Raw genomic sequence first — 13,193 nt, 5'->3', positions numbered from 1 at the left:
TTAAAATATAATGAAGCAAACTAATGACGTGTTAACTAGAAATGCTTATTGCATGCTTGATCATTAGCATATATTGGTGGTGGTGGGTTCTGTGAAGTTATCCTTGGTCACAAACCACAATTAAAAGATTATTTTGTACTACGTCATTATTCATAAGAATTGCATAATTTAAATTTTGCAGTGCTGTAGATGGTATTCTGCACTTGAACAATACATAATTTTGGCCTTGGTTGTCATTCACACCTGGGACAATTGTGCTAATTTTTTATTAGCTACTCATAAAGCAAAGAGCAGAGTATTTTGTTCACAGCTTTTCTGCCTAGGGATTGGAGGTCCATTTTTTCTCTCACTGCACCAATGGATCTGCAAAATGCTCCTGTAGCCTTTTTCCAAGTTCTCTTTAACTAAAAACTGATGAAGCAAAGGGAAATTGTGTTTGTGTTGGTGCCAGTTAATCATGCTAGCCTAGCAGCATTTATATTCACACCACTGTAAGAAACATGTAGTTAATTGGAGATTGTGTGTATGTGAGAAGGAGAGGGTGAGGGAGAAAGAACAGTATGTATAATTTATTATTATTATTCTGGCTAGATAAATAATGCACAACCAAATAGATTTGACTGGAATTGAGATATATATACATAATAATCGGCATTGTATGAATGGAAGAAGGATCTGTGTAATCTTCATAGGTGCAGGCCAATGCTCACAGTCATAGGGTTCACGTTTTGTGCTAGGATACAATGTGACATTAAGGTTTTGGCTTAATATATAGAAATAACCATTATGCTTATTCATCAAACCATGGCACTGGGGTATTGCAGTGTATGAAGCCAACTAGTGACTTTGTAGCTCCTGCTGAAAAACAGGAGTTTATAACAGATGCAGAGTTTGAATTAGGTCTTCTAATTCATAGTTCAGTGTCTTACTAAGCTTGTTTTCATATATGCAGGGAAGAATATAAGAATATTCCTGCAGTGTCTTTTTAGATGAAGCTCATTTTATTTATAAAATAAGAGTTGTGTATATTATAGCGTGTTGTTTCTTTATCTAGGGTCCTCCAACGGATGCACCTGCAGTTGATACAGCTGAGCAAGTTTACATTTCTTCGCTTGCACTTCTAAAGGTAAATATTTGTGTGTGTTTTAAGTATTGTGTAAAGCACTGAATATATTATAAGCAGGATGTTTCTGCTGTGTCTTATATCAAAAGTTACATTTTCAGGGGTATTTAAAAATAAGGTATGGGGAATGGGAAATCAGAAGCTCTCCGGGTGTTGCAAAAGTACAGCTCACAGCAATGGCAAAGGATGCTAAGAGTGATGTGGTCAAGCAACATCTAGATAACGTTACCTTTCAGATACAATCATTTGTCATATTCTTACTTCCGTTCAGTTTTTCCTCCTGGCCAGTAAAAATGGCTCAACACTTAGCATTTAATGAGTATGTTCAGTTCTCATTGAACTTTTTATGGGTTCTTTGTCCTGCATTTTTTTCTCCACTGTATATTTTAAGTGGCTGATGGTATACTGGTAAGTAGCTTTAATTTTATTACTTTGGGGAGCTGTCTGTTCCATGCCTATAGTTGCTTTACACACAACCTCTAAATGTGACTTATTCAAATTATTCATGGTTTTTATATATGGTACAATATAGGATACAAAGTAAAATTTGTATAAAATTATAAAATAATTTTTATAATTTTATACAAATTATAAATTTGTATAATTGTCTTTATAAGCCCCACTATATGGCATATATTGCAGGACCCTAAATGAGAAGCTAGCAGGGCATTGATTGTGATAGTCTGTTGTTCTCAAACCAGGGCAATAACTGTCACACTGATCAAAGAAAAGAAAAGCTATTCTCTTGCCAGCCCATTGTCTTTTGCTATCGGAAACTTGATTTCTCCAATAATAGCTTGCTATGAATTTTTGTGTAAGACAAGTGATACTACAGTATTTTCAAAGAAAGATGCTTTTGGCCTTATAGCTCTTAAAGATGTGAATATATAATAGAAAAGAAATTTAAAAATCACCAGAGAATCAAGCACCTGTTCCTTAAATATTATTCAGTAGAATTCTGATCTTTCCAGATGTTGAAGCATGGTCGAGCTGGTGTTCCCATGGAAGTTATGGGACTAATGCTTGGAGAATTTGTTGATGACTACACTGTCAGAGTGATTGATGTGTTTGCTATGCCACAGTCAGGAACGGTGAGTTCTTTCAGTTAGCACATGTGCTATAACACTGTTATAATTGTACCTCAAAAATGTTCTTCCCCAACATGCTTAATTTTTTGAAGAAAATATTCATACATGCAGTACATATAGCGAAGCTTATAAATAATGCGATTCTCTATGTTCTATATATCTTTTCCAGTCATGAATAGCTATGTTTTTGTAACTAGATATTGTCAGTTGTATGAAGCATTAAAGTCTATGGTAAACAATATGAAAGGTTCAATCTGTCAGGTGCAAACAACCAGGTCCATACTTGAAGATTTCAATTAATTGTTTTATTGCTCAAGCCTTTACACAGGATCTTCTCAAATTGATGGTTTGTACCCGGTTGAGACTAGATAAGGTTGAATGGCATTCAACAGGGGTGGTGTCAGACTTTGTCCTCTTGGTGCTCATGTAGGAATTCTAGACTAAGTCCATTTTTGACTCCTCTTCAAGCTCATTCTTTTCTTCTAAAATGTATCTCTATTTTTATATACTTGGGATATTAATTGAAAAGCTGGATTTTGATCTGAAAGCTACTGGCTAAGTGCCGTAAATAGTGGTGATTTACTTTTTGAATTGTGCTCAAAGCATGATTAGACTGGATACATGGCAGGGGATGAAGTAAGGAATCTTAGACAAAACACTCATAGCTTACTTCATAGAATCTTCTAGGCTTAAATTGCTGTGCACTCCTAAAAGAGAGCAGTGAATACAAATGAATTAAATGTATTTGTTAAAATAAATATTTTTGTGATTTTAACATCTCTCTTTGTTAGTAGATCATATTATTATGTCCTGAATTGATCATGAAAGTTTACGTGTACCTAAAATTGCCTTTGTTAATCTGCTTCCAAATGCAGGGAGTCAGTGTGGAGGCAGTTGATCCTGTGTTTCAAGCCAAAATGTTGGATATGTTAAAACAGACTGGAAGGTTAGGATTGTCTTTATTGACTATAAAATATGTTATAATAACAACCAAGTCCTCTTGATTTCCTGTCCTATCATTTACTAGTTTAAATATAACCTTGTTCCTTCTGGGCGGTTTATATGATAGATTGCTTACATTTAATAATGGATTTAATATATTGTCAACAGCCAGCTGTTTTCAGATTCCCATCACTGTTTTTCTTCATGTATGGAGCAATTACAATATTCAATAAGGTTAAATTTCTATATTAACACAATAAAAAAGGGACAACTAACCACCCTTTTCCAAGTTTTCAACCATTGCTCTGTATATCCAACAAATATTATTTGGAAAAAAACAATTCAAAATATTTTTAAAAAAATCAGGACTTCATTTGGGATGTCTCAACAGGTGCCATCTTTGTGCTGAAATTTTTATACTGATATAAAAGCTTATAAGAATTAATGTTAACAAAAGTCTTGACCACCAAAGAGAACAGTGCAAATTGCTTTTTGAGGAAATCTCTACTTCTGCTTAATTGATATTTAATCTTTTGATGTCGTTTGATCCTATCATCCATGCTTGAAATAGATATTCTGCGGTGAAAAGCCAACTTGGCTCTAGTGTGTTCAGAGATTTCCAAAAATGTGGAAAGGATACAAATTGGATGGGAGGTGTGGCAACAGGATGAAAAACTGAGAGCCTGATCTACACTTGTTACTACACCTCCCTTAATGCTAGCACTTCTTCACCACATTTCCATGCTTTTATTATAATGTGAGCATCAATATAAATGTTTCTCCTGGCGCTTTCTTTTACCTTAGTATTTTCTTATGCTTCTATACTGTTGCCTTTCATATGTCCTGCTGCAAATAATTGAACTTCCCAATGCCTCCTTTTTTCCAGGCCTGAGATGGTTGTTGGCTGGTATCACAGTCATCCTGGTTTTGGCTGTTGGTTGTCTGGTGTGGACATCAATACTCAACAGAGCTTTGAAGCCCTTTCAGAAAGAGCTGTGGCAGTAGTAGTGGATCCCATTCAGAGTGTAAAAGGAAAGGTATGTGCTAGCTTATATCAATGGGGGGAAATGTCTCTTTTAATGTTTTTTTAAATCACATCTTGTATTATGGATTCTTTTACATGGAAAATTTTGGAAAATACGTTATTTCAATCATCTCTTCAGATAAAAATATGAGAATTATCTTTCCTCTTTTTTTGATTAAATTAAATATACTTAGTTTGAGGTATATAGAAAATTTTCACTTCCTTTAATTATTTTCTGTACTTTTGTTCTTGAAGAACTCTTTGGTCTTTATTGGTTAATTAAAAAGAAACTAAAAAAAAACTTTCCTACATAGTAGGCATTTCTATTAAATCCAATACAATTTGTATCTTAGGGTCAAGACTATAAATACAATTTAGGTTGGTAAGACCTTCAGTCTTTTCAAAATGAAATAGCAGGTCAAGATAGATTAAATCCTTCTCTAGAGATACATAATGTTCTTCATTCTTGAGATGGAATAGAGTACTTTTTGCATATTCTCCAAAATAAAAATTTCCCTAACAACTTTGCAACCATTCACATTTTAGGGCAAGTTTGCAGATGAATGATTATGCAGAATCCTTATGAAAAGAGATTAACTTGCAAAGCATATTGGGTTATAGTTTGTCCTTTGTTGAAATCTCTTTTGTTCTTGTTTGATTCTTTTTTTATTTCTTTCTAGCCCCATATGCCATTTTCCTATTTCCTGCCTCATGACAGCAGGGAGCAGCTCTATTATCACCTTCACAGAGCTGTCTGCAAATGTGAGAGGCAATTCGATTTTGCTCAGCCACAGGGAGAGTGGATTAGAAAAACTACAGAACATAGAGAAATTGGCTAGGTGGTTACTGCTTTAAAATACTGCTGAGGTGTTTTGTTTCAGCATGCTTTCCTATTGTATTACAGAATAGTCATTCAATTAATATGTATGACATTTGTGCAATGTTATAAATATTTTAAGTATTTAAGTTTTTGTGTTAATGGATCTGTGATCGTAAGCTGGTTAACCAACTATAAATGTTGCCACTTTCTTGATAGAATGAAATGATCACTTGTATGAGTATTATAATAATAGCAACATATGGCCAAGTTAACTGTTAATTTTCTTTCTAAATGTCAGTATATTTCTATATGCGTGTCCAGTTAGCAATCCCTCTCCCCAACAAAAAACCTCAAATAAGGTGACTTAAATATGTAATTGTAAAATACAAAATTGTGCTTAGCATTTCAGATTGCAATATTAGGAAAGGAGAAAAAAATCTAAGACAAAGAAATTACTTCTCAGCTTCAAAATTTCCCCTATGATGCAAAACAATGCTTTTGTATTATTACAGATGACCTATTGATTCATATAAAGGTTGACAATTACGGTGAGGATTTGGGCATTGTGGATGTTTTTATATTCTGTATTCCCAGGCATTTTTTGTAATTCACTAACTTTTCTTGATAAATCTGTCTAATATAATCCTATCTCATTAGACACTTCTATAGTTGATTGGATACAATTATAGTTGATTGGGCAAGCTTTTGTATTTCTCTGGAATTCTTAAAAAGTTAATATCTACATTTTCTAAAATTGAACTTAATAAGAGAGATGTGCTTATAGTTCAGAGAATGAATTTTACAAGTTTTCATAGAGTTATCTCCATTCCTGATGAATCAGATTAATACTTGAGAATATTGTCCAGTTTATTTGTGCACCTGAATATTAGGTAGCAGCTGAAATATAGAGTATTTTTGCCTAACCTACCTTGTTATACCAATTCTGTTTCTGACAAGGCCTCAGACCTGATGGTATTGCATTTAGTCTACATTATTGTTGTGTAGTTTTATATTTACTAGAAACTTCAGAAAGTGGACCAAAATGTTGCAGTGAAAATGCTGGTGTGTGTTTCTACCTATCCTGCAAAGAGTGCTTTAGTAACCTATTTAGTTTCAACGTTACCAAATAGCCTTCCTGTACATGGTGCCTTCATTCCTTACCTAATCCTTTATTTATAAGCAAATCCATAAAATATCAACTTTTCAATCCTGATATCAGCAAAAAGTTCACAAAGATTTGGCAGAGCATGTCTTATTTAACTTAGATCAAATAAGCCAACTTTATATTCCTTCTTTTACTTCTAACAATCTTAATATTTAATTCAAATATTGTAGGATTTGATTTCTCTTCAATTCTTATTTATCCCATTGCACAAATTTCTTCCAGACTTTAAAAGTCATTTTTATAACAGTAGAAAACATTTTCCTGGCCCTTCTCTTGGTTAAACATTTTCTTTTTGGTTCTTAAACTTTAGCCAGTTTCTTTTGTATATCCAGTAAAGTGTCCTTTTCCAAATCATTATCCTGGCATGTCATTTGTAATTCTACTTCCGGTTTTTGTTCCACACCTGTCATTCTTCATAACATATTTTAGACATTGTATATCCATAGAAACAGACATCATTATTGACAGTGTTGACATTATAGTTACTAATTTTTGACTCCATTCTTCAAAGATCTCCTTTAACGTTTCCAATGTTTTCTGTCATGTTCTAGGTACCTTATTAACTGGTATCAAGAACATGCTTGCATTTGATGACTTTTTGTATAGGGTCTCCTGCTTGAGCAGGGGGCTGGACTAGAAGACCTCCAAGGTCCCTTCCAGCTCTATTCTATTCTATTCTAATCTTTTTTTGTGGTGTAATTTATACGTTTGGGCATTCAGCAACTCATTAGGAATCAATATTAAAGTTGTTGGGCAAATGTTGTGGGCTTTCTGGATTTAAGTTTTCTGGCTAATAAATGAGGACGGTCAGCATGGTAGGTAGGAATTGTTTATAATTTTCTGTATTCTCTCACAAGTGCATCTTGCCTTTATAAAGCTGGCAATGCTATACGGCTCAGAACAGGAAATCAGATTATCAGTGTGGTTTTAATACATCCACTTGTAATCCTCATGGTGTTGTTGAGTTTGGCATCTAGTTTATTAGCATGACAGCTGTAAAGTCATACAGGGGCACAGTATTCTATTGCGGAGTAGATCAGCCCTAGTGCTGATGACCTGAGAGTGGCAGCTGAAGCCCCCCATTTAGTTCTACATAATTTTTGAAGTATGTTGTTCCTATATGTCCACCATATTCTCTAGTTATATCTTATAGGTGAGAGTCTGGTCCAATGTTGCTCCAAGGTACTTTGGATGACTGTTATAGGGTAGTAAATTGTTGAAGCAGAACTTAGGGGCTTCATATGCTGGTTTGTTGTTAAGGTGGAAGCACATAGTTACTGTTTCGCTAGTGCTGGGTGTAAGCTTCCAATAAGTGAGCAATTTTTCCTAGATCTTAAGATTTTTGGACAGGAGACTGTCACTTCTATGTGGGGGTTTTTTGTACTATTATGGCCAAATCATCACATATCCAAATTTGCATCCTCTTGTCACCAGTGTATCTGATATATCTAAGTTTGTATGTTTGGCTAATTCTGGGTCTATAGATGTGATTATGGATGCTAGCCACTGATTTTCTGAAATTTTATTTAGATAGCCAATTGTATCATTATTTGCATCTACTTGTGTGCTAAAGATCCCGTGTATTAGAGAAATTGTTCAAAGCCAAATTGTGATATTGAAACTAGCTTTAATACAGGTCAGCTTTTAATACACCCTAATTAGTACAGTTTAAAATGGGTAGCCTAGAATTCTGATCTAGCAAAAGTCCTTTTGAATCAGAATTAGTGGAATCCTCATTTTTAGTAATCATAGATTTAGCCATGTTTGCCATTTAGAATAGAATAGAATTTTATTGGCCAAGTGTGATTGGACACACAAGGAAATATTTATTTCTATTTGATTTTAATGTTCTGCATTGTTCTACATTGTTGGATTTTCTTTCTTTTTCTTTCGTATGCTGCCCAGAGTCATACAAGTTGTGAAGCCATATAAATGCTTTAAAAAAACAAACAAGACTGTACTTTTTGCAATCTCTCTCCTGTTCCCTACTAGGCACCCTATAAATGCTACTGGAAATACAAGTAGAAATAACTTACCTAAAGCTATGTAAATTCATTCCAAGCCATTCAGTCACATATTTGGGGTTGTTCTTTCTTTCATTACAAATCTGAAAGAATCAATTAGAGTGGTAACTTGGTACTTGACTGCTTTGAAACTTGTCAGACTTGGTACTCAACATATTATGATGTGAAAATATTGTCCCAGTACTCACTTGTTTGGTACGCAAGGTGCAAGCTAGAATTGGTTTGTGTCGGCGGCCTCATGACCCTTTCCAGCCAAAACAGATTTGTTTGTTACTCGTCATTTTTGGTACTCGTTGTGCCTCCTGGAACCAATTAACAAGTACCGAGGTACCACTGTACTTGATCATTGCAATGCACAAAGTTCAGAGAATCAGCACTGTAGGTTTTTTAAAAAAGTAGTCTTTTCAGATCTGTTAAATTTTGAGCATTTCCCCAAATAAGGCAATTATTTCAAGATTAAAATATTTTAAAATAGGAAGCATTCACTGCAGAATAACAAATATAAATATTAAACTGTGAAGCAATTTACATTTAAAAGTACTACGGCTGAACCTAGAGCTACTGATTCAGCTACTAATTCAACAAAAATTACATCAGGAGAAAACTTGTCACAGTCTACAAACATGCTTAACATTAAAAAAAAACAAACCCAACTTCTGAATTTTTGAACATTGTTCAGCAGGACTCTCCAAACATGAAGCAGCAAGAAAAAAAAGCCCAGTTTAGAAAAAATAGAGAAAGCCATTGTAGAAAATATTAAAAATGCCTTGAAGGAAAGAGGGAAAATCTGTTATAAAGGCAATGTATATACAACTAAAAGTCTCCTAACCTGGCAATCTATACATGTCTAAAACTTTCCTGTTGGTTTGGTTATTTGTAACCTTCAGCTGGGTGAAATAGTGCATCAGGGCAACAATTTTTGAATAAATATACCATAAATGGGCTACCTTACAGAATGCATCCAAAATGTGGGATCCATGGCACCCGTGGGATTGAAATTTGGCAAAGTTGTGGCTGTTTCAGTGCTGCAATGGTCAGCAGCAGTCACATGATCATTTCAATGCTCCCTATAAACTTCCTACAAGGAAAGTCTAGGGGGAAGCTGGCAGGAAGACAGATGTCACTCCTACTCCCACTGCCTTTTTGCCCGACCATGGTCTTTCTGTTTCTCAGTTTAGTAAGGAAATATTTCTGAACAGGTTAAAGATTGTGTAGTAATTACATAAATTAAGCTTTAGCTCATACAAACAAAGAGATTTTCAAAAATGCCTTAGACAGCCTCTCTTTTTTAAATGAAAATAAAGAAGGGAGAGGAAGCACATTCAGAGTTGCAAGATTCTGTTGCTGCAGCTTTTAAAAAAAATAAAAGTAGCTTTATGCCTACATGGTTTCTCTTAGTGTAGTCTACTTGTGGGACTGACAGTTATGCAAGCTAGGAAAAAGAAATTAGCTGGCTCTGGGAATAAAGTGGAACAAACTGTAGATGGCAGACAGTATACTAACATTGAGAATCACTGGTTTCTCAAAGGTTGGATGGCTGGAAAGAACTGCCAGAGGTTGTATGAATGACAAAAGGGGTAGGAGAGAATAGACTAATATTAGTTAATTGATTTGAGAGTAAGAAATATTGATGAAGGATTCTTTAGCTATTGCTGCCCATCATGGCTCTAAACAGAACTGTAGAGAACATAGTCTCTAAATAGAACTCGAGATCTATGCATAGAACTCAAGCTGAACCATTTTTGAAAGTTACTCATAATACATAATAGGATTGCTCATGTAACCAACATTTTATAAAGATGGGGATATTTCAGCTCCTCCTTTCACGTGAATGTTTCTATTGTAAGTATTTTAAGGATTCTTCCTCTATATTTTAGAGACACATTGGTTTAGTGGAAGTAAGGTACATTTGGCTGAAATTTAATTAACAAAGTATGTTACATATATAGGAATATTGTAGGTGAGGGGTTTGCAACCACTGTTATATGCAAACCTCTCACCTAAATACTGAAGTCCAAAAACTTGTCATTTTCAGACACTGGGAAGATATTACACTCTCAGTTGGCTTACAGGCAGGCCAAAGAACTCTCCAGATCTAGAACCAGTTAAGTGCTAGATGTACACAACTAATTAGCGAAGAGCTAGTTTTGGATGGGAGACCATACAAAAGTGGAGTAGCCAATGAAGGCAAATCATCAGAAGCACAAAAAATTAAGTCTTAAGAAAAACTGAAGCTACAGAAACATCAAGAGACCAGATGATCCAATGTGGCTTGGGTAGAAGCAAAGACATACCAAAGTGTGCTATCTGCTCTGATATTTCTACAAACCACACTCAAGAAATCAACTCTGCCAAGAATCTTGTATAAATTCAGGCTTTGAAGAAATGGAAGTATAAATTAAGATGGTACATTGAAATTGAGTTTGGTTTCGGAAGGGAAGTTATAGAAGTGGGCATGTATTTGGGATTGTTATATTTTCAACTAGGTGCCTTCTTTTTCTCAATCTCAAAGTATTTGGGACAATAACTAATTTGAAAGTACTCTTTTAACCTTTATCTGTACTTTCTTTTCTTTCCAATAATACTATCTTTCCGGATCTTTTCAATTCTTTCTGTGCTTGGGGCATCAAAGTGTGTGCTTTGGGTTTCTTTTTTTATGATGATAGTAGCAAATATTGGGTTATAAAAATGAAAAAGCTGTTCCTGTTTTTCTGGAAAAAGAAAGGAATAGGAATTGGATTCCATCTTCCTCAATGTGGTTGATTGTAGGGATCTCCGGGGTAGGTACGGCAAATTGAAGACATCTCCATGAAGGTGGAACTGACAACTGAAGCAAGACCAAGGAACCAGTGAGTAGACTGGCTCCATGGAACATCTCTGGATAAGGTGAAAATGGGAGATCACCCATACATGCTCCAGAGGGTTGCTGCTTGCAAGGAGACCACAGGATATCAGTTTTGCACCGGTTTGAGCACTGAGAGATAACGAGATCATCCCTCTTGCTCACAATCTAGCAAAGCCTTTTAAAGGACACTTCATTTGCAAACCTCACTTTCTACTCACTTTCAGAAATTGTCTATTAACCATTTTAAAGCTATTGAAGACCTTCAGAACGACAAAACTCAGACAAATGACTGTCCAGTCTCTTCTTAAAAACCTCCAGTGATGGGAGTGCCCACAATTTCTGAAGGCAAGCTGTTCTACTGGTTAATTGTCCTTACTGTTAGGAAGTTTCTCCTTAATTCCAGGTTGCTTCTCTCTGATCAGTTTCCAACTATTATTTCTTGTCCTCTGGTGCTTTGGAGAATAATTTGACCCCCTCTTCCTGAATAGGATTTGTACTTTACATGGCATCTGCCAGGACTCACTGTATGAATGTGGCATAGTATTCTCCCCTCAGTGTGACTGCAGGATCCCATGTCAAACTGTAGGTCCCAGCATGACTGGTTATAAGCTAATGGCATATACTGGTCCAGCATCTGTTTTTTAAAAATAATAAATGATGATGTGCTTCCTTGGTTAGATGGCCTAGACATTGGTATTTGAACATAGATCCTTTTAACATTTTTATTTCATTGTGTTTTACTAATCTAGGTGAAATATTAATATATATTGCTAGTCTATGTATGATATGCCATGCATTAAATAATAATAATAATAACCAAATAGTCCATGAAAGCTGTCCACAGCACACTTGACCTAATAATCAAATACACCAAGACAGAAATGCCCAGAATCAAGGATCTTATCAACCACTGCCTAACCACTTACCTTCAGTTTGATGGACAAATATATTAACAAAACAAAGGGACACCCATGGGATAACTGCTTTCAAGACTCATAGCAGAGACCATAATGCAATGCCTGGAATTGATAGCATTCCCATGCATACAGCTCAAAACATGGATCCAATATGTAGATGACACCTTTGCAATAATAATAAAAAAAGGACCAACTAGAACACACTGCAACCATTAACATCATCTTCAAAGGTATAACATTCATAGGGGAAGAAGAAAACAACATGCTATCCTTTCTGAATATCCTTATCAGCAGAGATAGCAATGGCAACACAGGTTTATTGAAAACCACCCACACCCACCAAGTGCTCCACTACCAAAGTGACAATCCAACCTCCCACAAGAGAAGCTGTGAAGAACATTATTTAGGCTAACATAAACACACTGCAACAACTCTGAACATCATAAAAAGGAAATACAGTAGATCATCTATGCAATATCTTTCAACAAAATGGATATCCACACACTTTCATCAAAATGTTTCCTGATCACTCAACACAATATAGCACAACCAGCACAACTATGAAAAGATAACACTGCTATACATTTAAAAACATCTCAAAATCCATCAACAGACTATTATAAGCACAGCATAGCATACAGACCAACTAAACTTGTCCAAAACATCCTAAGGAAATCAAAAGACCCAACAGCCCCAGAAAAAAAACCAGGAATCTTCTACAACATATGGTACAAGTAATAGCCACTACATAGGACAAACAGGCAGAAGACTTAGCAGAGTGCACCCATGAACATAAACTAGAAATCAGAAGATACGACGAAAACTTCTTAATTTCATAACACATGGACAGATTTGACCATAGTTTCAGCTGGGAAACTATGGCCATCCTAGACCAAGCCAAGTCCAAAAATGGGAGAGTTTTCCTGGAAGCCAGGCACTCTGACAAATCAACCATTAGTGTCATGTAGACATAAACAACATCGAGATACCATTCAGAAGAGACAATCAACAAACCAAAGACCAGAACACCCCTTCACCAGCAATCAACATCCAGATGAGCAGGGATTAACACCAAGATTAATGTTAGAGCAACAATCAAGAAGCAAACAATATCCCAATCAAGCAACTGTTGAACAAGCTAACAGTAAATATCCCAACCAAAGAACCACCAAGACCACTCCCAACAACACTGACAGGGCAAGCCACTAGAACAGGGGTGTCAAACTTGTGCCGTTACAACGGTGT

The 13,193-nt window shown here is 35.4% G+C and overlaps 1 protein-coding gene across 2 annotated transcripts in view; it reads left to right on the top strand.

Annotated features, from left to right (window-relative positions):
* Positions 1-13,193, top strand: part of PSMD14 (proteasome 26S subunit, non-ATPase 14) — a 56,590-nt gene that overhangs the window by 23,030 nt on the left and 20,367 nt on the right. For both annotated transcript variants that reach the window (XM_058191699.1, XM_058191707.1), the window contains 4 exons: positions 1,055-1,126; positions 2,095-2,214; positions 3,087-3,157; positions 4,040-4,190. In XM_058191699.1, coding sequence (XP_058047682.1) covers positions 1,055-1,126; positions 2,095-2,214; positions 3,087-3,157; positions 4,040-4,190 — 414 coding nt within the window. The remainder of the gene's footprint in view (positions 1-1,054; positions 1,127-2,094; positions 2,215-3,086; positions 3,158-4,039; positions 4,191-13,193) is intronic.

Source organism: Ahaetulla prasina, chromosome 1 (genome assembly GCF_028640845.1).
Source record: "Ahaetulla prasina isolate Xishuangbanna chromosome 1, ASM2864084v1, whole genome shotgun sequence".
In the NCBI taxonomy this organism is placed as follows: Eukaryota; Metazoa; Chordata; class Lepidosauria; order Squamata; family Colubridae; genus Ahaetulla; species Ahaetulla prasina.
Note: the sequence above shows the minus strand (reverse complement) of the source record. Positions and strands in the feature narration are given on the sequence as shown.